The 23,371-nt window shown below is 46.3% G+C and overlaps 1 protein-coding gene across 1 annotated transcript in view; it reads right to left on the reverse strand.

Moving 5' to 3' along the window:
• DNAI1 (dynein axonemal intermediate chain 1) overlaps positions 1–23,371 on the reverse strand; it is a 161,732-nt gene that overhangs the window by 53,623 nt on the left and 84,738 nt on the right. The window contains exons 15-17 of the mRNA XM_063320830.1: positions 8,037–8,126; positions 3,296–3,383; positions 1,374–1,453 (exon numbers count right to left, since the gene is read on the reverse strand). Of these exons, the coding sequence (XP_063176900.1) occupies positions 1,374–1,453; positions 3,296–3,383; positions 8,037–8,126 (258 nt within the window). The remainder of the gene's footprint in view (positions 1–1,373; positions 1,454–3,295; positions 3,384–8,036; positions 8,127–23,371) is intronic.

Consider the following 23,371-nt stretch of genomic DNA (forward strand, 5'->3'; position numbering starts at 1 on the left):
ATCAGCACAGCCCCCCCAACTTCTCCCACCTCCCTTCTGCACCTGTCTTGTCCAATGCAAGGGAGCCCTACTCAGAAATCCTCCCTAGATACTTCCTGGCTGAGGGAGAGATTTCAATCAGCATCATCCCTCTGGAAGGGATACATATTTGTTAAGTCTACCTTGCCTAAATGATTGATATTGATTTCAAAATGTGATTTCCTTTGGGTTCTTTTTATCTGTTTTGTTTCTCTTTTGCAGGCAGGACATGGGGAAGGAGCTTACAGCATCCTCTAGGGATGGCTGGATGGATCTGCTCTGCGTATAAGCCTTCTGCTGATGGTCCACCCCCTACACTGGAGGGCTGTGGCTACAATATTAGCAAAGCCCCAAAGCCAGCTCGGAGGAATGCTGTGCAAACAAAAGTTATATGAGTAAGTACTGGCTTTATATTCATGATTAAATATAGCAGAGCTCAAAACTTCACATTTTTAGCTTGATTTCCTAAGAAAACACAGCATCAGTGTCCTGCTGTCTGCTTGTCTCTTCTCCCAAACAACTTTTGACCTCACTGGCAATTTCAGACAAAGCTAGCTGTACACAGGACTTGGCAATATTAAGGTCTTACACATACTACAAAAAGGGATAGCCGTAGACTAAAACATCTGGGCAGTGCCCCCACCCTGGGAAGGGCAAGCAAAGCTTGGCTGCTGCCCTCACCACACCAGGTGGTGCTGGGCATCAAGTCGTCAGGCTGCAGGAGGGCACTGGAGGGGAGGTAGTCAGCACTGTCTGCAGAAATCAAGGTTTATGGCATGGAGGTGGGATCACTCAGCTGGTGACTGCAAGCAGGTGATCAGAAGGAGGAAGGATTACAGTAGATAGTGAGGAACTGGAGATAGGAGGGCAAGGAGGGTAGTGGAACTGGGGAAAGCACATGGGATGTAATTGTGGAAGGGAAAGGCTGTGGGACACCAATCTATAGGAAATAAGGCTTCATTAGCCTCACTGCTCACGGGATAACAGGTCTAAAAAGGAAAAGGGACGAGATTTTTCCTGCCATTTCCCCATAGTCATGAGGACAGAGGATCAATGCCTTTTAACTTCTGCTCTGATCATAGTCAGCACCTCACATGCACAGCTGCAATCTGCAAAGCATTCTGGGATGCAGTTTGCATGAGAAACATTTCTGCAAAAAAAGGTCTTAATTGGGTCGCTCCCTGCGACCCTCTGTGGCTCTGTGCTGGTCTCAGGCTCACTGCAGGGATGCAGGGGCAGGACCAGGCTCTGAAGTTGTACTTTGTTACTGCCTGAGCAAACAGTTAAGATGATGAACCTGAAAGACAAGCACAGGTCAGGGGATGTAAAACAAGGGACAAAGGAACCATTCTTACCTTATAGATCTTTCCCTCTTCAGTACCAACAAGAAACAAATAGTCTATCTTTTTGTGAAAATCAAACGATGTCCCGCAGCCTGTTAACATAAAAAAGGTCCGTCAGACAGGCAATTGGTTCATCCGGCCAGCACATGCTCCCTGCCTATGGTACACACACACTACCAGCATTTTCAGAAGCAATTTATTAGCCAGAAGCTCCCAAAAGAAATTAGAGACACCCCTTCTACAAATCCTTTCCAAGCTGTGCCTGTCCCCAGGACTTGCCATTTGAAAAGCCAACTCAGAGAAAGGGGAAAGGGAACTGGAAGAACTGGAAGGGAACTGGTAGAACAGATTGGTCTGGGATTCACTTTGGTAAGAATTTAAAATGCCTGGTGTAAATGTAAGAATTGTGAGGACCAGGCCTACCTCCTACTGGGGAAGAACAGATCTTTTCTGTTTGTTTAGCATTCACAAAAATATAAATGGTTTCCCATGGACAAAAGAGCCCACCACATCATACCTCCCTGTGCCCTTTTCATCCTTAGCTCAGAAGCCATTTAGCAGGCTCTCTTCAGTAAAGCCAATAGCGAAGGATGTGATTTCGGAAGAAATCTTCTGCCAGGCACAGAAGGATCCCCTTAACTTCAAAAGCCATGAATTGAGCAACATTGTGAACTGTGTTTAAAACAGGTGTCAACCACAACAGGATGTGACTCCCTGAAATTTTGTGGCTTCTGCTCCTGAGGCAGATGCAACGTCATCCAAGAAAGCCAATTCACATGGCGGTGAAAGAAAATTTCAGCAGGGTTCTTGAGCAAAAGATGGGATGTCTGATGAGTGCCAGAGCAACCTGGGGCTGTTGACCATCAAGGACACCCAAGGCAATCAGACAGAAACAGGAACAAGCAGACAAGCTCAGAAGCGCATAGTTACAGAGAACTTTCTGCAAAGGCAGCTGTCTTAAATGTTATGTCTTAAACGTTAACAAAATGTAGTCCTCAAAGGAATTGCTAAGGTCATTTCAACCCTGTAATACTGTCTGCATTTTTAGCATTTAAATAGATTGTTAAATATTCAAGACAAGCCTTTGAAAATCCATTTCCCAGTAACACTAACAAATAATCCCAAGGCCCCTGGGAGTTCTGCAGTGTGCTGCTTTAGCTAGTCTCTTGCAACCTATATGGCAATGCAAACCTTCTCACAAACAAATTGTTCCGCAGTTACTAGCCTAGAAACACAGCAATCTTTAACTGCAGAGCAAGTGCCTTCTCCAAACCCAGGCCACTTCATAGCAAAAAGCAGGTGCAGCAGGATGATTAGGGGATTCCTCAAGACTCTTTCTGTAATCCAGGATCTCCTGAGTTTACTCATCCCATCCTATTTCAAACACAGGATGGTCAGGATGAGGGGATTCAGCCTAGAAGAACTGCACTGTTTCCACCTTGTGTGGAAGGAGCCTAACATAACTCAGAATAGATGCTGTACTTTTAGAGAGCCAAAACCCAATGAGGCACATCCCATCACTGGCTGGACAGGCTGAGCACCCAGGAAAGGGCAAAGGTTGCTTTTCATCTTGATTTGGGCAGTCCAGATCAATGTCTGGTAGGAAGAACAAAACTGACTTAGTATTTGACAAATACGGTTTACGCCTGTGCCTTGTCTACATTGGGATAACCCAGTAAAACGGACATTTTTTTTTAATTAATATTCATGTTTTTCTGCACGTAAAGGCAAGATGTAACCAGCAAAACTGGACCCAATTAGCGGCTGTTGCTCCAGACAGACTTTGCCCTACTACATGATGAAAGCAAGGAGGCGTAAACCTTCTTTAGCTCCTTTCCATCTCAACATCGCACTACCAATTTAATTCCCCAGAATGACTGATTAGAGGCTTTGTGTCAGTAATTAATCAGCATGGCAAGGACTTGGGCTCCTACCAAGCGTTTGCAGCTGCAGCCCCTCTGGCCCCTGCATCGTTGTTCCCTCTACTGACAGCTTGATGACATCTGTATGAACCAGCTCATTCTGCAGGCAGAGGAGATTCCACATGAATAACAGGCTTTACGGCAACAATACAGAGACATTCAGTACTTTGAAATGGCAAATTTTATGGAGGAATTTTAAAAAGCTGTCCAAAAGTTGCTTAACGTTTCATGCTCACAATTGGCAACTTGCTAACATGCTGTTTTACATAAAACCCCCAGGAAACTGATGCCTTGGTGCACTGGAACTGAGAGCCACTAGTACATCACCCAGACACATGCCACTGACCTGGAAAGCTTTGGGTTTTGGGGCAACAATTTTGAGTGGAGGTTGACACTGTCAGCTTAAATCATTGTGTTAAGTGAAATCACCCTGCGTGGTTTAAGATGGGTATTGTACATTATTATAGAGCTAACTAAAACCCACACTAATGAATAGTAACTTACCACCTTGCCAGTTTTTGCTTCTTATCATCTTCCTATCATCCCCAGAGCAGCCTCAGATCCCAATGCTCACAACCTCACGGGCTCTGAGGTTGAAATAACAACAACATCTAGCAAGCAGCTCCCCAAGGGAAAAGTGCCCAATGTTGCTGTTATCAGCAGAGCTCTAAAGAGCTCTCATTGAAGGCCACAACATTGCTGTTCAAAGTGTCGTATGAACACAGGGCAAAAAGACTGTGTCCCAAAGAGTTTACAGTTGGGCTGGGAGACAGAAGACAGATGAAAATAGATGCAATGTGGGTGAGTATAGGAAACGAAGAGAGGGCAAAGATCTGTTCTTAGACTAGCTTTGGGAATTAAAATACCACTGCAGAATGGAGTTGGTTGTGAATATAAGAATACCCTGGGGCTGATAAAAAGAACAAAGAACTAAAGATTAAATTAGTGAGCAGTGTGGGTTGAGGACTGGATGTTTTCATGAATCTGCAGATTTCCCACTGGAGCACTGTGAGAACAAAACATAACTTCTTAGCTCAGTGAATCAAGCTTTAGTTGGAGCTTCCCTAAGCCCACAGCAGGACTCAGGTGGAAAAAGATTCTGCCTGGCAAAGTCAATCCCAGGGAACTGTGTTTTAGGGAAGGCAGGAGAAGACCTTGTGAGCATCTGTTCAATACTGCAGTTCAGGGGAGACAGTGTTCTGTAAGACATTTTTATCATATTTTGGGGGTACAAATTTACAGAAGGATCAAGAAAGATCAAAAGCTATAAAATGATGTACTGCCTTTTCACTCATTTGCACTGCTGCATGCCCACGTGCCCTGGCCTATTGATGGCAGTTACTGTTCTCTGAGAGAGCAGCACAAATCAGGACAGGCTACCGCAGCCTGCAGTCCTACCTTCTGTTAGTGACTCTTCTTGCAGCATGTGGGTTACATCAAGTCAGATTCAGTGGGTAGAGGCAGGAGTGATGCTAAGAAAGGGGCCGTATATGCTGGTGTACGTGTGCAAGAATTGGACAGGGCAGTGCCCAGAGCATCCTGGAACAGAGCATACTCCGTGTGCCTCTCACTGCCCACCCAAACAGGAGTGCTGATGGGCTGCTGGGAGTGCAGTCAGCACATGCTGAGCAGGCTCCCAGGTCTGCCTGCTCTCCGGAGAGCACCCACCGTGTCCAAGCCATGGCTGGTGGCCACATGAGTGTGGTCTGAAGAGCAGCTTTGGAGCTGCCCACAGCTGATTACGTTTATATACCCAGTGTGTCTAGCAGAGGTCGGACATGTGATCTGGGCAGGCCCATAGATGTGCTAGCACACTTACTCTTTGTTAAAGTAGAAAGGGAAACCACATGAGATGATCCATCTAAGAAGGTAAACACCTTTCTGCAGCTTTTCTCTGAAGACGCCTCCCAGCACGTCCACCTGGCCTCTGTGGGCAGCTTCTGTAGCCTCTTGCCTTCACAAAGGATCTTACTAGTGCAGACTTCCCTGTTGTGTTGCTTTTATTTTGTACCCAGCTTTGCAGTCTGGAAAATGCATCTGTTCCTGAGGCTGTTTGTCGCCAGAGCCATTCGCGTATTCCTCTGGGTAAACAGACTGTCGACTGTTTGGCCTTCCAGGAATACTGAACAATAATATGTTGCTTCTGCCTAACAATTGTAAAGCACTTTGTAAGCATTAGTGGATTAGGCCTTCCAGCTGCCTGTTTCCCTTTAGTTGTTATTACCCTCAAGCAATGAAGGAGGCCCAGAGCTGTTCAGTAATTTAGCTCTAGGTCACATAGGAAGCATGACTGCTAATCAAACCTGGGCCTCCTTCAGGCCAGTGAAGGAGAGAAGCAGTGCCAACTGATTCCTTGATGTGGCCCTGACAGCTCTCCTTTTTGATAGGCAATGTGTATGCCCAAGGTGTCAGAGTCATCCAGCTGCAGAAGTCTTACATCCTTCCTCATCATTTTACACCTTCATGATGGCCCAAAACCAAGCCAAGATGATGGCCTAAGCACACACAGTTCATGTGCTGTCTCATGAAGTTTGTTCAAAGTGACTGTGCCCATTTCTAACAGAGACAGCCACCACAGTCAAGGCAGATCAACTGTCCCGAGCTAATATTTGACAACTCTTCTATCCAAATTTTGAGTGTGGCTTGCCAAATATCCAGCTGAAAATAAGAACGAATTTATTCACTTTCTGCTCTCAGCTGTGGAAGTGTCAAACAACTATCAGTATTTGAAGAAGCTTTACTTCTGGATAGTCCTGTCAAAAAGATTAACGAAGCTTTCTTTCTTTTATTCCCTATTTGCACTACGGATTTGCAGAATAGGAGACCTCTGGAGTCTCTTCAACTTTATTCTAAATAAAACCCAGAGATAGCTCTTTTGTAAAACTGGAATTCAAGCAGATTTCCCATTTCTCTTTGCTGGGTACAAACCCTCAAATTGTAACAAAATGCCCTTTTCATTCTGTTTCTTGCTTTTCTTGTTGAATCTCCCTCCAAAGAAAGAAACTAGACAGCACCTAAAACTGCTGTTTTCCACCCCCGCCTGCTAAGTACATACTAGCTCTGGCAATTTCAGAGGTAACTTCACCTGAAAAAAAATCTTAAAACGGTGCTTTTCACATGGGTGTGGCCAAGTTTATAAGAGGAGTGCAAGGAATAAGTAGAAATAAAATTCTGCTAAGCAGATGCAGGTCTTAGAAGTCACACCAAGGATGCTTAAGTAGATATATCTATGTGCTCAAGGGACAAAAAAACCTCAACAGCTTATGATGTGGGAACACAGTTAAGCACAGATGAATCACTGAAACGTTCCAAAAGACCCTCTACCAGGTGAGCTGCCTTCAGAGTCCATCTGCAGACTCTTAGGTTGTCCCAGTTGCATCATTTCTCTGAAGTAAGAGGCTTAACCCAGTGTTTCTTGCCTCATAAGTGGAGCAGGATGAGCACACTCGGTTACTGGGGCTAGCTGATAGGTGTAACCTGCCCAGTCACCTCAACTGGATGTGTTTAGCTGCAGGTGTGTATTACCCACTTCAACATAAGTCTTTTGGCCATTTCTATACAGGGGATAAAACATGAGGTGAGTGCTGGGACAATGTTAGCTTGTCCCTTTCTAGGGAGCTCTGAGAGCTATTGTGGGAGATGGACTTGGGACACATTTGCAGGAGGGATTTTTTTATCTACAGCAGCATGTATCAACCTAGGGAAGTTTAGAAAAAAGAACTTAATAATCAATGCCATCTGCATGCACCTACTGTGTTTATTAGAAAAGGCTCCCACTCCTGAAGTGAACATAAGACTAAGATTTACATATAATGCTAGACATGAATCCCCACCTGTGGCAGCAAGGACTGAAATTTTCAGAACAGAGAAGACTTAAGCAGCTTGGTATAACAGTTTGAAAAAACGAGCACCTAAGGATGTAAAGAAATTTCTTTGCTTGCTGGGGAATAATGGGACAGCTGCTTCAAACTCATATTAAGAGCTATTCAATTATTTTTTAAGTAAAAGATTTTGAAATCTTCGAAATGCAAAATTAAATAGCCGATAGAAAAAACACATGTTGAGAATCAGAGACATAAATCTAAGGGTCATTTAGGGACATTAATCTTAAGTTTCTATCAACATATGTGTTCCAAAAGAAAAAGCGATCAAAGGCAGGGCATGCAAATGAGTTAACAAAGGTTGTCTTGACTGTGAGCTGGCAATGTCATGGCAGGGGGGAACCCTCTGGCTGTCTGATTGCATGTTGCCATCCTACTGAAAATGTGCGTTTACTTTGTGCTATTTTGGCCACAAGGGGAGAAATTTGCATCTTCCTTCTTCCATTCTGAATTGCAGTCTGTAGGGGAGCATTTTGGGGGTGAGAGTCATGAAGCCAGGGAATAAAGCAGATTATTCTGCTCTGTCTCTGAATGACCCTCCTGGGACAAGGAAAGTTTCAGAGCAAGGACCCGTCTTGAATTTCTTCAGCTGCAAAGCAAGAAAATGATCTCTCGTACTCAGGCCCATTGGGTGCTACAGATGCAGGTGTGACGAAGGTTAGGTCCTGAGCAAGGAGTAGGCTGGTTCTGCGCATTTCGGAGATGAACATGGAGCCCCAGGAGTGCAGCTGAGACTGCATCTGCACTCTTTTGCTGCCACTTCTTTTCAAACCTGGTTCATTATGAATAAATATAAAACTAATGCATCATTGAACTTTGGAGAGAATTGGTTATAAATTGGCTGGGAAAAGAAATAACCACCTATTTTTTACCTTAACTAAAGTCCATGAAACAATCCGCCCATCCGAAGAGACAGAGAAGAAGTTCAAATTGTTGTCCATGTCATCCTTCTGCCACTTGACCTTAAAACAAGAAGAGAGTCTCAGTCAGCACAGGGCACTCAGCATTAGCAGGACAGAGTCCCATGCCCTCAATGGGGTCTTCTGAAATCCTTGCTGAAAAGCAGCTGGTTTCCATCCCAGAGGAGCAATGCTGTTGCACAGCATGTATGAACGCACTTAACCTCCACAGGCAGTTTCAGACTTGCCCCTAGCACTTCCATTGCTCACTTCCCTGCAGGTATGCTGCAGAGCAGGCAGAGCCCAGCCCGTGGGGAGTCTGCACCTCCCCACAGGCATCTCCCCCAGCAGCAACAGGAGTATTGCCATCAAGGATGGGCCTTGTGAGGTGTCTGAGCTATGCAGCACTCTGCACTACAGCACAACACCATCCCAGAGATCCCCAAGATATCTCCAAACACCACCAGCAGTGCTGCAGAAAGGTCCCCAAGACACCCGAGTACATCACTGACCCTGCCCAAACTAACCCTTTCCCATTTGGCTAATTACTCCAAGTCCAGTGCCATATGGCTACCCTTCAGCTGGACAACCTCAAATTAGCTTTCTGTCCCTATGTGGGGTGCAGACAAGCCCTTGCAGTGTGACATGGGTCCTTGGGGCACTTCTGTTTCAGAGAGATGAAAATGTCTCCATTAAAATTGAAATCCTCCCTACACCTTCAGAGCATCTGTCTGCCTGGTAAGGAGATTTGCCTTTTGACTGTGACAGCTCAGCAGGAGAGATTAGAACTCAGATAAATGGCTTACAGTTTAGAAGAGACATTTCAGTTAGACCAAAAGCATTAAGAACGCTCAATTTTCAGATCTGGGAATTCAATCAGACTGAAGGGAAAAGGATGACTTGTCACTGGGCCTGTCAGCACACACTCCTGTGGGCATCTGTCAGTTCAGAATGGGGACAAGCACTTCAGCACGTTCTGCTGAGGTTTTCAAAGGTATATCTGTTCCTGTCCAAGCAGTGCAGCAGATACATTTCCCTAAACATCATCCCATAAATGTGATAAATGGGCACGATTATCCTAGAGCTTACCAAATACTCTATCTATGACCAGCTATTTCAGAAAACAAGCAGCATTCTCAATACTTTAATTACACAGACTGGGTATTGTGATGATACTTCCTTGGGAAAAACAGTGTTAATTCTGTTTTGTAAAATTGTTTGTACCATAAAGTTCTGTGGAGCAAGAGACTTGCCAAAGATTAATTAATCCTCTGGTGAACAGGTTTCCTACCTAGAACACACTATTCTGAGGAAGAAAAAATAAAACATAAAAGGAATCCATCTGAGAATACATCAAAATGCCGGTTTCATGTCTGTAAGATGCAACTGAACAGTCTCAAGTGACATATACCTTGGAACATCCTTGCACGAGAGAAATCATAAGTCTCCAACTAGAACCACTTCTGCTATTTGGCATTAAAGGAATGGCGTAATTCAGTATGGCCCAGAATAAAATGGCTAGCGATAAAAAGACAGGTTCAACAGCACATATGGATAACAGTGATTTCCAAGGCTGGCCATGGTGCACAAAATGTGCAGGGTATATTTATTCCAGGAACATCTCCCTGGGATCATAAGCTACTGCTGACAATGATGGTCACCAGCAGCTGCTTCAGATAAAGGGGCTGGTGTAGTGAGTAGCATTAATTCAAAGTGAGAAACGCAGAGTTCAGGGGGAACTGGTTATAAATACATGCTCATACTGGGCACAGAAAAAGGGTCATGTTTCCAACCAGAATTTTATAAATGCCGCTCTAGAATTGTCTGACAATAAGATGTTTTTATTTGAGTCTGAGCTGTCCTGAAGTCTACAGCCACCATCCAGGTTGCTGACACAACGCACACAAGTAGGATCTGAGCTGGTCTAGACTCTCTCTGTAGGGAGAGTCCCAGCTCGCCCCCTGTCAGAGCCTACGTCCAGGCACTCATTATTGCAGCTGAGTTCCCAGCTACACTCTTGCCAAGTACAGGGGAGACATTTTGCACTCGAGCTAGAGCCAAGTGACAGCCCATCACACCAGTGGGAGACACATAGATGAATGTTCATCATCTGCAGTCCACCCCAATCAACCTGTGCAGACACAACTTCTGAGTCCTCATGTCTATGCAAACACATGTTGCAGGAACCTCGTCTGGAGGTGACCAACAATGTAAGCACTGTCATGAGCTCATGGGTTTTTTTCCCAAGCGAATTCCTTTCAGCATTCCCCATGCAACGAGCTTTTCTCCAGGGTTTGCCCACTCCAAATACCCTCTCCATGATGGAGATCTAGTCAAGTTTTCTGTTGGTACTCAGGTGTCACAACTACTTCTCTTCATCCGTTACACAGACAGGTGGAATCAACAGCCCCCAAAAGCAAGTAGGCTGATTTTCTTGGGGGCCTCTCGCTCCTACATTCAAAGCAACCAACAGTACCTGAGTTAGGTACATATTGTAGACAGCTTGAACACAGTCCCACAGGGGCATCAGGATGTGCCCTCAGATGACTGTCAGCAGCTCTCAATGACGTTAGCCTGAATTTCAGAAAACAGAAGTTGGCACTTAATACTTTCAATTTTCCTTCAACACCTCTGACATCTTAATAGTGTTTGTGATCTTTTTTCTCCTGATCTCTGAATCCCATGAACACTTATTAGAGTAATTAGCCTTCATGATACTGCAATCAAATCGGGCGTCTGCTCAGAACTGGCCTTTTCTCTGCTCCCAGAGGCCCATGAACGTGGCACAGCCTCCCATCATTAGCGGTATCCATGCTGTGCAGGTGGGGCATTTGACGAGAGAACCAGGCAATTGTGTGTGTAGTGGCAAGGAGTTAATTCTTTCCTGAAGCATGTGATAATCAAGAGAGGATTTTGGCCACATGAGACAATTTACAGCAAAAGTTCAATTATGCTACAGTAAGAGTAAAGAACCACACGAGAAATGAAAGTGTGTGTAAACAACAGAAAGGAGACAAGTAAACACAGAGGAGCAAGTCATTTGCTGTGCCAGATCACGATGGGACCTGTCATAAAATCAAGGATCTGCTGCAATTTTTTCAGTGTGATCTTTAACCTGGCTGTTTTTGCAGTGCAAAATTAATGTGTGAAACTCATTACTGTGAGAAGAGCCTACTGCTTTTTAATTTTTGTTCCTTAAAGACTGTTTATTTATAAAGAAGTTGAGACTATTCAATCACCTATTTGTTCATAGAAAAATAAAGATTAGAACCTGCACATTCACTGCTATGTACAGCAGGTTAGCAGGGCAATAATCCATAGATTCCTAGCAAGGGAACACTATCATCCCTGTCTATGGCAGCTGGTAATAGCTTCTCTCCAACAGGAGATTAGAGACCATTTATCCAATCTGATTTGGAAATTCCCATGTTTCTGATGTCATTCCTACAAAAGAAATAATGCTTGATCAGTTTTCATGGCACGGAGGCTGTTAGTCTCTCACACAGACAAAATACAGGTCAAAATCATCCCAGCCATGAGGCTGCCAGAGGCAGGATTTGCCTGCCTTTCTTGGAAGGTGACACCTGCTACTGCAAACACAAATCCCCCTGGCTGGCCCTCGGCTTGCCAAAGCTCAACTGCGGGGTGCCACATGCAACACATGCACATTGACTGACGAGCAATTCCTTCTCTTTCTATTAATCGTCCTTCAAGGAGCCCTTCGCCAGCATTGGTATACCGTGTCCCTGCTGACACCTGCCCTAAGTGAAATAGAGCATTTTGGTCATTCAATACCTAAAAAACCAGACAAAGTCTGCCACAGGTAGAGTAGAGGAAAGACAAAGGCATTATCAAATCCCCACGCTACCCTTTCACTAACTGGCCAAGTGAGGTGCTCAGATGACTCCAGCAAGCAAACAACTCCTTGAGCTGCTAAGGAAAGTCCCTGCCAATATGACCTGGGGACAAATTCCTTTCATTGCCAACCTGGCAATCAGTACAGTCCTTGGCAAAGTCATCATGGCAAGGCAGGGTTTGGAGGGACACAAAAATGATATCTATTCCTCTCTGAGGCAGGATCAGACACACTGCTACCGTTGGTGACAATATGCATAGGCTGTTCTCACAAGTCTGCAACAACAGGCACTCAACAACTTCCCTGTAGATATGTCAGTGCTTAATTTGCCTTATATAGGAAAATTCCTTTATCACAAGTCAAGGCAATTACTCCTTACCATCTCCCCAGTGGACACAGAGAACAACAGTTTTTTTCCCTTTTTATAACAGTCTTCAAATGAGCAAGAAAACGTTGCTGTGTCCTTTCAACTTTTTTCCCAACCCAACAAAACCAATTGCTTCAACCGCTGCTTCCAGTTCCTGCTTTCCAAGGAGGAACCATTCCTTTTCTTCCCCTTCAGTCCCCCTCTGCAGCAGCAAACACATGGTACAGGGCCATTCCTAGACACTAGCAGAGAGGAGTTACAACCTCTTCTGTCTTATATTCCTGCTAATAAATCAGAATGACACATGTCTTTGTGCAACAGTATTGCATTGCTGACCATTGACGGTGATCTGCTATACCCTCCCCTTCTAGCACCGCGCTGCCTAACCAGTCATCCCCTGTTTTGCATCTGTGCATTAATTTCTTCTTTCTAAACATAGTATTTGCTCATGTCTTTATTGGATTTAATCACATTGATTTTGGGTCTTTCTTCCAATTTATCAAGATCATTTTGAACATAATCATGTCCTGGAAAGTGCCTTGTCCTCCCAAGGGCGTTCCCCTATTCTGTAATTGGAGTTGTTAATGAAAGTATTGACCAAAAGAAGGTCAGAACTGACAGCTGGAGGGTCTCACTTGAAACATCTTCAGAGTATGACGGCAAGCTCTGTATCACTGTTCTTTGAGCACACTGCCTGAGCCACCTGAGCTGCCTCTTTATGATGATTTTACCTAATTCATATTTCTCTGCTTTGGTTATAAGAATGTCACTGTGTGAGTCTGGATCAAAAGCTTTAGTCAAGTCAAGATGGATAGAGGTGATAACTTTGACTGCCTCACGCTTCTCATGCGGCCCATTTCTCTAAAACAAAAGAAAGAAAAGAAATTATACTGGCTTGACAATTTATTCCGGACAAATCCATGTCATCTTCTCTGAATCACCTTATTATCTAGACATTTACCAATGGTTTTGCCATTTGTTCCAATGTTTATCCAGTCATTGAAATTGGTCTGTCTGGTCAGTAATTCCCTGAGTCCAATCCTACCGTTTTCCTCCAGATATTTTTCACTTCTTCCAGCCCTTTGAGACCTTTTCCACGTTCATGGCCACGTTTGTCCTACAGGGCAGAGTGCAGCCTGATGCACTGCTGTGCTATCATCCACATTTTGCAAGTCCCTGTGGCTGGCTTAGGATGCCTCTAGCCTGGGTGAATTGTCCGGACAGTGGGCTCTGGGCTTTGGTACCCTGTCCATGTCACTGTCCCTCCTGCACGCAAGGACAGTCCCTTTGAGGAAAGCACCTACAGAAACCTCTTTTGCCAGACATTGGCTCTACAGCATCCCTGAAAAGCATTTTGGGATTGACGACAGCAGACTTTATATCTACCACTATTCCTGTCTTCCCACGTCACAGGTCTGAGTCCATAGGCAACAGCAGAGTGACCCTTACGTTCATCCGTGCCCTAGAGCACACCCCAACCTTGCCTCTGAGTCAAGGTACTCAATCAGCTCAGATGCTGTAAAAGGACTTGCACATAAACAGTAGTCTCTGCCTAAAATACAGGATGGATGTAGCCCAAAAACTCCCTAAAATGCTTGTTAGTGATCTGAAATTGATCTGGCTAGTTCTTTAAGTACTCCGGGGTATGTTTAAGCCAATCTGGCTGATGAGCAAGAACCTGTCTCATCTGAATATTCTTTAACATGCTCTTTCCCTATTCTGACCTGTGCTTTCATCCTCTTGTTCCATTAATCACACTAAGCAGCCAGTCTCAGACACTTATTGTAAGATTAAACAATACAGCATCAAATATTTCATCCCTCTCCATAGCACTCAGTATTAGGCAAAAGCTTGCTTTAGTAGTGAGCCTATATTCTTCATTCTTTTAACTTCTAAGACACTTCCCAAACATTTCCCCCTTTGCTTTTATGACCCAGGGTAATCACAGCTCATCTTGCACCTTCACTTTCGCTGTATTAATTTGTCTTTGTGCTTTTCTCTAATACTCAGTTTTAGACACATGTCCTTGTTTCTGTGCTTCTAGAGTTTTTTTTTGTAATTCACTGCCGAGCTGTAGATGCATCCGTATAGACCTGTCTCAGAGACCTCGCCATTCTGCCCAGCCCAGCAGTTCAGGGAGCTCACCCATCTGGCTCTGTAGCTGACCAGAGCCACAGACTCTTGCAGGAGCCCAGCTGTGCATGACGGGAGCACAAGTGCTTCCCAGCCCCTCCGGGCTCTCCCAGCCACCCTATTTTCATACCTTGGGCACACGAGGCTAAGCAGGCAGATTCAGACACTTTTCCTTACACTTACGCTGGCTGAAGACTTTTACTCACTGGCAAACATCTGCTCCTTGAGCAAGCATGCAAACACAGTGAGGGAACACGCTCTCAGCTCGCTCTGGCTGTGCCTGCCCTGGCAGCACAGCACAGACGCAAACCCACTGTCAAAACCACATTTCCCAATGTCTTTATGAATAAACTTGGGCCAAAGCAAAGCAGCAGCAGAGCTCTGGGTCTCTCTCAGGCTAGAAGAGCTGAACATGTGCTGGATTTAGCAAGAGAACAAGCTCTCATGGCCCAGGTCACCAGCTGACAGATGAATACAGTGTAGTGGCTTGCAGAGGCAGACAGACCAAACTCCAACCAGGAGTATTCACGCAACCCTGGAGTGTTAGTCCAACACCTAGTGGGCACCTTTGTTCTGTGTAGGGGGTATTTTCTCCATTTCACTGCTATCCTGTTTTTCAGTCTGCCTCAGCATCATGCTGAGGGCTCAAGCTGAAGTGCTGATCTATGATAAATTGCTCCATAGGTCATAGAATGATAGAACAGCAAGTTGGAAGGATCATCTGGTCCAACCTTTCGTGGCAAATGCACAGTCTAGACAAGATGGCCCAGCACCCTGTCCAGAGGAATCTTAAAATTGTCCAATCTGTCACTTCCCTGGGGAGATTATTCCAATGGCTGATTGTTCCCATTGTGAAAAATTTTCCTCTTGTGTACAATTGGAATCTTCCCAGGAGTAACTCGTACCCATTACCCCTTGTCTTTTCCTTGTAAAAAGGGAGTCTCCATGTTCTTTGTAGCCACCCTTTAAATACTGGAACATGGTGATAAAGCGTCCCCTAGTCTTTCTTTTCACAAGGATGAAAAAAACCCACTTCGCTCAGCCTTTCCTCATATGGCAGGCTTCCCAGTCCTTTGATCATCTTTGTGGCGCTTCCCTGGACCCTCTCCAGCCTGTCCACATCTTTTTGTATAGTGGGTACCACAGTGTTCCAGGCATGACCTGACAAGTGCTGAGTAGAGTGGGATAATGACATCTTTATCTCTGCTGGTGACGCCCTTGTTTGATGCAGCTCAGCATCCTGTTGGCTTTCCTTGCTGCAGACACACACTGTTCACTCATACTGAGTTTGTCATCCACCAGGCCCCCCAGGTCCCTTTCCACAGAGCTGCTCCCCAGAGGGGTAGATCCCAGCCTGCACTGCACTCGTGGATTGTGTTTTCCCAGATGCAAGACCTTACACTTGTCCTTGTTGAACTTCATCAGGTTCTTGTTAGCTCACTCTTCCAGCCTATCCAGGTCTTCCTGCAGGGTGGATCTCCCTTCCCAAGTGTCCACTTCCCTGCTTAGTTTGGTATCATTGGCAAACTTGTGTTGGGGTATACTTGATCCCATTATCCAGATCACTTATGAAGATAATAAACAATTGGGCCCAATATCATAGAATCATAGAATCTTCATGATTGGAAGGGACCTTTGAGATCATCGAGTCCAACCATACACACACAAAAAACCCCCCTACAATCTCTGCCACCAGAGCATGCCCTGAAGTGCCAAATCTACATGTTTCTTAAATACCTCCAGGGATGGTGACTCCACCACCTCCCTGGGCAGGCTGTTCCAGTGCCTGACCACTCTTTCAGTAAAGTAATTCTTCCTAATATCTAATCTAAACCTCCCCTGCCGCAGCTTCAGACCATTTCCTCTGGTCCTGTCGTTATTCCCTTGGGAGAAGAGGCCAACACCCACCTCTCTACAGCCTCCTTTCAGGTAGTTGTAGAGGGCAATGAGGTCTCCCCTCAGCCTCCTCTTCTCCAAACTAAACATGGCCAGCTCCCTCAGCCTCTCCTCATATGACTTGGTCTACAGACCCCTCACCAGCCTGGTAGCTCTCCTCTGGACACGCTCCAGCACTTCAATGTCCCTCTTGTACAGGGGGGCCCAGAACTGAACACAGTACTCAAGGTGAGGCCTCACCAGTGCCGAGTACAGAGGCACGATCACTTCCCTACTCCTGCTGGCCACGCTATTCCTGATACAAGCCAGGATGCTGTTGGCCTTCTTGGCCACCTGCTGGCTCATGTTAAGCTGTCCGTCCACGAGCACTCCCAGGTTCCTTTCTGCTGGGCAGCTTTCCAGCCACTCAGCCCCAAGCCTGTAGCGTTGCCCGGGGTTGTTGTGACCAAAATGCAGGACCCAGCACTTGGCCTTATTAAACCTCACACCACTGGCCTTGTCCCATCGATCCAGCCTGTCCAGGTCCCTCCGTAGAGTCTTCCTACCCTCAAGCAGATCAACACTCCCGCCGAGTTTGGTGTCATCTGCAAACTTACTGAGGGTGCACTCAATCCCCTCATCCAAATCATTGATAAAGGTATTAAACAAAACTGGCCCAAAAACTGAGCCCCGAGGGACACCACTGGTGACCGGCCACCAAGAGGATTTCACCCCATTAATCACAACTCTCTGGGCACGGCCATCCAGACAGTTTTTTACCCAGCGAAGAGTACACTTGTCTACGCCATGATTCACCAGCTTCTCCAGGAGAATGCTGTGGGGGGACAGTGTCAAAGGCCTTACCAAAGTCCAGATAGACAACGTCCACAGCCTTCCCCACATCCAGAAGGCGGGTCACGTGGTCATAGAAAGAGATCAGGTTGGTTAAGCAGGACCTCCCTTTCCTAAACCCATGCTGGCTGGCCCTGATCCCTTGGCTGCCCTGCACTTGCCATGAGAGCTCACTCAAGATAATCCTGTCCGTGATCTTTCCTGGTACCGAGGTCAGGCTGACAGGCCTGTAGTTCCCTGTATCCTCTTTCCGACCCTTCTTGTAGATGGGCATCACATTAGCCACCCTCCAGTCATCTGGTACCTCCCGTGTTGACCAAGACTGTTGATAAATGGGGGAGAGAGGCTTGGTGAGCTCTCCCGCCAGCTCCCTGAGTACTCTTGGGTGAATCCCATCCGGCCCCATAGACTTATGTGCATCTAGGTGCAGAAGCAGATCATTGACTACTTCCTCCTGGATTATGGGTGGATTGTTCTGCTCTCCATCCTTGTCTTCCAGCTCAGGAGGCTGAACACCCTGGGGATAGCTGGTCTGACTGTTGAAGACAGAGGCAAAGAAGGCATTAAGTATCTCAGCCTTCTCGTCCTTGGTTGCAACTCCCCCCTGCCCCCCATCCAGTAAGGGATGGAGATTCTCCGTGGGTCTCTTTTTGTGGATGTATTTATAAAAACTTTTTTTGTTGTCCTTTATGTTAGTGGCCAAGTTGAGCTCCAGCTGGGCTTTTGCCTTCCTAGTTTTCTCTCTGTAGAACCTAATGAGATCTCTGTACTCCTCCTGAGTTGCCTGTCCCTTCTTCCAAAGGTGATAAACCCTCCTTTTATTCCTAAGTCCCATCAGAAGTTCCTTGTTCATCCAGACTGGCCATTTTCCCTGCCCTTTAAACTTGCGACACGTGGGGACAGCCTGCTCCTGGGCCTTTAAGATTTCCTTCTTGAAGAGCGTCCAGCCTTCCTGGACCCCTTTGCCCTTCAGGACTATCTCCCAAGGGACTCTCTCAACCAGTGTTCTGAACAGGCTAAAGTCTGCCCTCCGGAAGTCCAAGGTGGAGGTTTTGCTAACCTCCCTGCTTTTATCGCTATGAATTGAGAACTTGACCATTTCATGATCACTAAACCCAAGACGACCTCCGACCACCACATCTCCCACTAGTCCTTCTCTGTTTGTGAACAGTAGGTCTAGCGAGGCACCTCCCCTGGTGGGCTCACCTACCAGTTGTGTCAGGAAGTTATCTTCCATGCACACGAGGAACCTCCTAGCCTGCCTGCTCTCTGATGTGTTGTATTTCCAGCAGATACCCGGCAAGTTGAAGTCCCCAACCACAACAAGGGCTGGCGATTGTGAGACTTCAGCCAGCCGCTTACAGAATACTTCATCTGTCTCCTCATCCTGGTCGGGTGGTCTGTAGCATACTCCCAGCACAAGATCTCCCTTATTTGCCTTCCCCTTCATCCTTACCCATAAACACTCGACTTTATCATCACTGGAATCTAGCTCTATACAATCAAAACATTCCCTAATGTACAGAGCCACACCCCCACCTCTCCTTCCTTGCCTATCCCTTCTGAAGAGCTTATAGCCATCCATCGCAGCATTCCAGTCATGACAGTCATCCCACCACGTTTCCATGATGGTGACTACATTGTAGCTGTCCTGCTGCAAAATGGCTTCCAGCTCATCCCGTTTGTTGCCCCTGCTATGTGCATTCGTGTAGATGCACCTGAGCTGGGCTACCGATTTCACCCCCATCCTTGGTCCTTTATCCCTAGGCTCATTACTAGTGGGCCTGGTTTTATCTCCTTCCCCCTTCGATTCTAGTTTAAAGCCCTGTCCATGACCCTTGCTAACTCTTGGCCTAGTACCAGTTTCCCCTTTTGGGATAGGGTTTTCCCATTCTTAGTGAGCAGGCCCGGTGTCCTGCAGATCAAACTATGATCACTGAACCCAAAGCCCTGCTCGTAACACCAGTTTTGGAGCCAGGTGTTGATCTGTCTGATTTTCTCGTTTACCCATTCGTCAGTCCCCAAAACTGGAAGGGCAGAGGAGAACATAATTTGTGCTCCCAAACCCTTGACAAGCCGTCTCAAGGCCCTGAAATCTTTCTTCTTTGCCCTCAGACTTCTACTCTCCAGCTCCTCACTGTCTGCCTGTAAGATCAAAAGAGGGTAATAATCTGAGGGCCGTAACAGGCCAGGAACCTTCCTGGCTATATCCCTAACACGGGCCCCAAGGAGGCAGCAGAGCTCCCTGTGGGAAGGGTCCAGCCTGCATTTGGGACACTCAGTTCCCCCCAGAATGGACCCCCCTATGACTATGGCCCTCCTCCTGCTCTTCACAGAAGCAGTCTTAATACGCGGAGCTGGCTGCTTTGGCAACTCCCTGAATGGGGCTTTATCAGCATCCTTAATTCCCTCATCATCTATCTCCTGAGGCCCATATCTGTTCTGTACGGGCACCTGGGGGGGCATGGGGGGTCTGGCGGGGGCTCTCCTGCTGCCCCGAGCAGGTACCTGCTTCCATTGCCCCCATCCTCTCCTGGTTCCCCTCCTTCTGCCTGGTGACAAGAGGGCAGGGGATACTCTACCTCTCATGGAGCCTCCTCCTGCTGCTTTTTCCCTAAGGATGGCAGGGTGTGGCTCCACCGATCAATCTCCCTTTCACACTCCCAAATGGTCCTCAGCTTTTCCACTTCCTCCTTAAGCTGAGCCACCAGGCTGAGCAGATCATTTACCTGGTCACAGCGCACGCAGGTACTGTCTTTGCTGTCCTCCTGCCAGAGTGACAGACATTCCATGCAGCCCGTCGCCTGGACAGCTGCATGTCTCTCTGTCAGGTCGATCCCTGGGGGACCCCACTTGTGACACATTGGCAGTTTGAACCCTCTGTGTGCGGCCTGTCAGACCGTTCCCCACCCACCGCACAGACCACTCGTCCAGACTGTAATGCACCAGTTTCTCTAGGAGGAGGCTATAGGAAACTGTATCAAAAGCCTTGGAGAAATCCAGGTAGACGATGTCCACTGCTCGCCCCACATCAACCGAGCAGGCTACTTTGTCATAGAAGGCAATCAGGTTTGTTAAGCATGATTTGCCGTTGGTGAATCCATGCTGGTTTTTCCCAATCACATGCTTCATTTGACTTGCGATAGCCCCCGGGAGGATTTCATCCATAACTTTCCCAGGGACTGAATAAGACTGATGGGCCTGTAATTTCCTCGATCCTCCTTTAAGCCCTTCTTGTAGATGGGGGTGACATGTGCCTTCTTCCAGTTTTCTGGGATGTCCCCCGATCTCCACAACTTCTCAAAGATTATGGAGAGTAGCCTCGCAATGACATCAGCCAGCCCTCTTAACACCCTCAGGTAGATAACAACGCAGCGCATCGAATTGTGGGAGTCAAGCTCCTGTAATAGTTCACATACCAACTCTTCCTTCACTGACGGTGGGTCTGTGTTTGCATCAGCCTGGCCCAACAGCGCTGGTAAAGACAGAGTTGAAGAAAGTGTTGAGAACCTCCACCTTTTCAGCATTATTGGTTAATTAGCCAATAATTCCAGCATTAATTCACCTCTCCTGTTTAAGAGCAGGCCAATAATGTCCTTCTGTTTCTGCTTGGGTTTTATGTACCTGATGAACACTTTTTTGTAGTTTTTGACATCTCTGGCCAATTTCAATTCAAGCTGAGCTTTTGCTTTTCAAACGGCATCTCTGCATGAATCTTCTGGAGCCAGGCTGATCTCGCCTGTGCGCTGGTGCGAATATTCTCCTGGACTCCCCTACAGCAGTCTCTGATTTGATCTAAGAAACAGTTATCATTTCTTCCCTCTGTCACCTCCAAATGTGTTTCTTGTTGGTTCCTGCCATCAACTTTCAGCAGACTGGTACCTGGAAACATCAAGTCATTACCAGCGGGGTGGAAATCTTTCACATTCTCCTCCTGTCAATGACAAATTGCCATTTTTTTGTTTATTCCCCTCTCTGTGTCACTTGCCTCTGCTGTTTGCCCAAGGAATCTGCTGCAGTGAAAGTCTCCTATGACAGTCAGCTCGTCCTGAGTCCGCTGACTTTCTGTTTTGCTGGAGCAAATAGTTTGTCCCTCCTTGCTGCTGAGGCAAAGTAGTGCTTCTACAACAAAGTCCCCAAATGTCCACTGAGGGTATTGCTAGCTATTTTTCATTTGCTGCTTATCATCCACCCCAGCCTAGTACCATAAGTGGGCCTTGTCACGAGAAGTGAAGCCAAGGCCAAGCACATAGCTTCACTTTTTTTGCACGTACCTGCAAAAAGCAGTGCTGCTGTCCTGCAATCAGTCACAAGAGACCTCCAAAAATTATTCACTCAGTCACCTAGAAAGCACAGGCTACTTCACTCACATACAAAATAACTCCAGCATCAGTCTTTATGTAGCAAGAGACAGGCAGACCAAATTTTAGAAGTGAGGAGCAGGGCAGCATCTGGACTCCCCAGTACTAACTTGGACAGCAGTGCAAGTTTTCCTATGTGGAGGTCGGAAGAAGAAAGACAGAAAGGTTCACTTCTCACCATGGTTAGTTAGGATAAAGGCAAAGAGTTAGCTAAATCCAGGTGACCCACTTTGACTCGAGGCAATAATGAAGATTTTAAACAGCTGTGATAACTAAGTGCAGACTGCTTACTCCAAGATTTAGATCAAAGCAGTCAAAGCAGCCCAGTTAGCCTCTTTGGCTAAGTCTATACTTGAGGGAGAAGGAGCTCCTGGGTCCTGATTGCACTTTGGCCATGTGATACCACTTGTCAGGAGAAGATTTGGCTGTGCCCTGGCTGCGTATGGGTCTGGGCTTCCTGCCAAAGGTAAACCTGGGCAGGCAGGCAGGGAGGAGCCATGGTAAACCCCAGTTGGTCCCTTATTGAGGGGGACCAGAACCATGGGGTGACCAGCATGCTCATCTTGAAGCCAGAATGGCAGGGTACAGCATAAAGGGCTCCTGCTCCATGGTGCGTGCTCAGAAAAAGAGATTGCTAGTTTGTATCAGGGCTTTATCATTCCTGTCTATTACACTGGGAGGCAGACAGCATTTTTGCTGTGGAATGTCTACCAAGAACAAAAGATCTCCAAAAAGATAAAGAGTTTTGGTCAACATTGTCATAGAAGACATTAGTCCTTGATTTTGTTCTCAGAAGCCCTGCTGTGAAAGCCTAGTCCCTTTCCCCATCCACATCCTGAACTCTAGAAACAGTGCTGGTAAAAGCACAGTGAATGGATGAATCCAGCCACAACTAAAGCAGGGCAGCTGCCCCAGAGAGGAAGAATCTGGTCTGCCATATGGGGCGAGCTGGGCTACCACTGTTGGACTCAAGAGTCTTTGCACATCCAGAAACATGGAGAGAAGCAACCCTCATGAGTTGGGGCACACTAATACCTTTCTGCCACTGCCTGAGACACTTAAATGGAGAAGAAGTTGGAGACTCTGTCTCTTTTGACAGTAAAGTGACTTTTTGGTCCAGGAGGCCAGTGTCTGCGTGGAGCCAAAATCAGATATCCCAGAAAGGTTCATCTGAACTTCTGCCTCGTAGACCCTATTTATTGTTTACAAAGAGAAAGACAGGACCCATGACGAACCACAGGTAAAGCCCAAGTATTAAGGCCTTCTTTCTTTCAGTGCTATATAGAAAGATAAATCTTAACTAGACATTTAACAAAATTAAGGACCACAGGTCAGAATGCTGACAGAAGACAGATACATCCAACCCTGCAAGGCCTGATGAAATTCAGCCTACGGTGCTTAAGGGAGCAGCTGAAGGAATCTCTGAATCATTAGCAATTATCTATGAAAACTAGAAGGCAGGAGAGGTCCTGGAGGATAGGAACAGGGCAAAAATGCCCCCAGAAAATCCAAACCAAAACTTGTCTTGAAGGATAGGTTAAAGGACTGTGGACCTGTCAGCCTGACACTGAACTTGAGAGCTGGAACAAAGTACTAAGTCAACCATAGGTATGCACAGGATAAGATGATAAGGAACAGTGAATAGGGGCTTGTCAAGGAAAGATCTCGTCAAACAGAATTTATTTCCTTCCTTGGCAGGGTAACGGGTCTAAAGGAGTACAGGCAAGGGTAGATTTGATTTGCCTTTAATTTTATAAGGCTTTTGGTATACTCCCTGTGATGTTTTCAGAAGCAAGCTGAGAAAAGAAGGTCTAGACAGAATTACTATGAAGTGGATGAGTGACTGAAAATGAATTTTCAAGAG

Source organism: Chroicocephalus ridibundus, chromosome Z (genome assembly GCF_963924245.1).
Source record: "Chroicocephalus ridibundus chromosome Z, bChrRid1.1, whole genome shotgun sequence".
Classification (NCBI taxonomy): domain Eukaryota; kingdom Metazoa; phylum Chordata; class Aves; order Charadriiformes; family Laridae; genus Chroicocephalus; species Chroicocephalus ridibundus.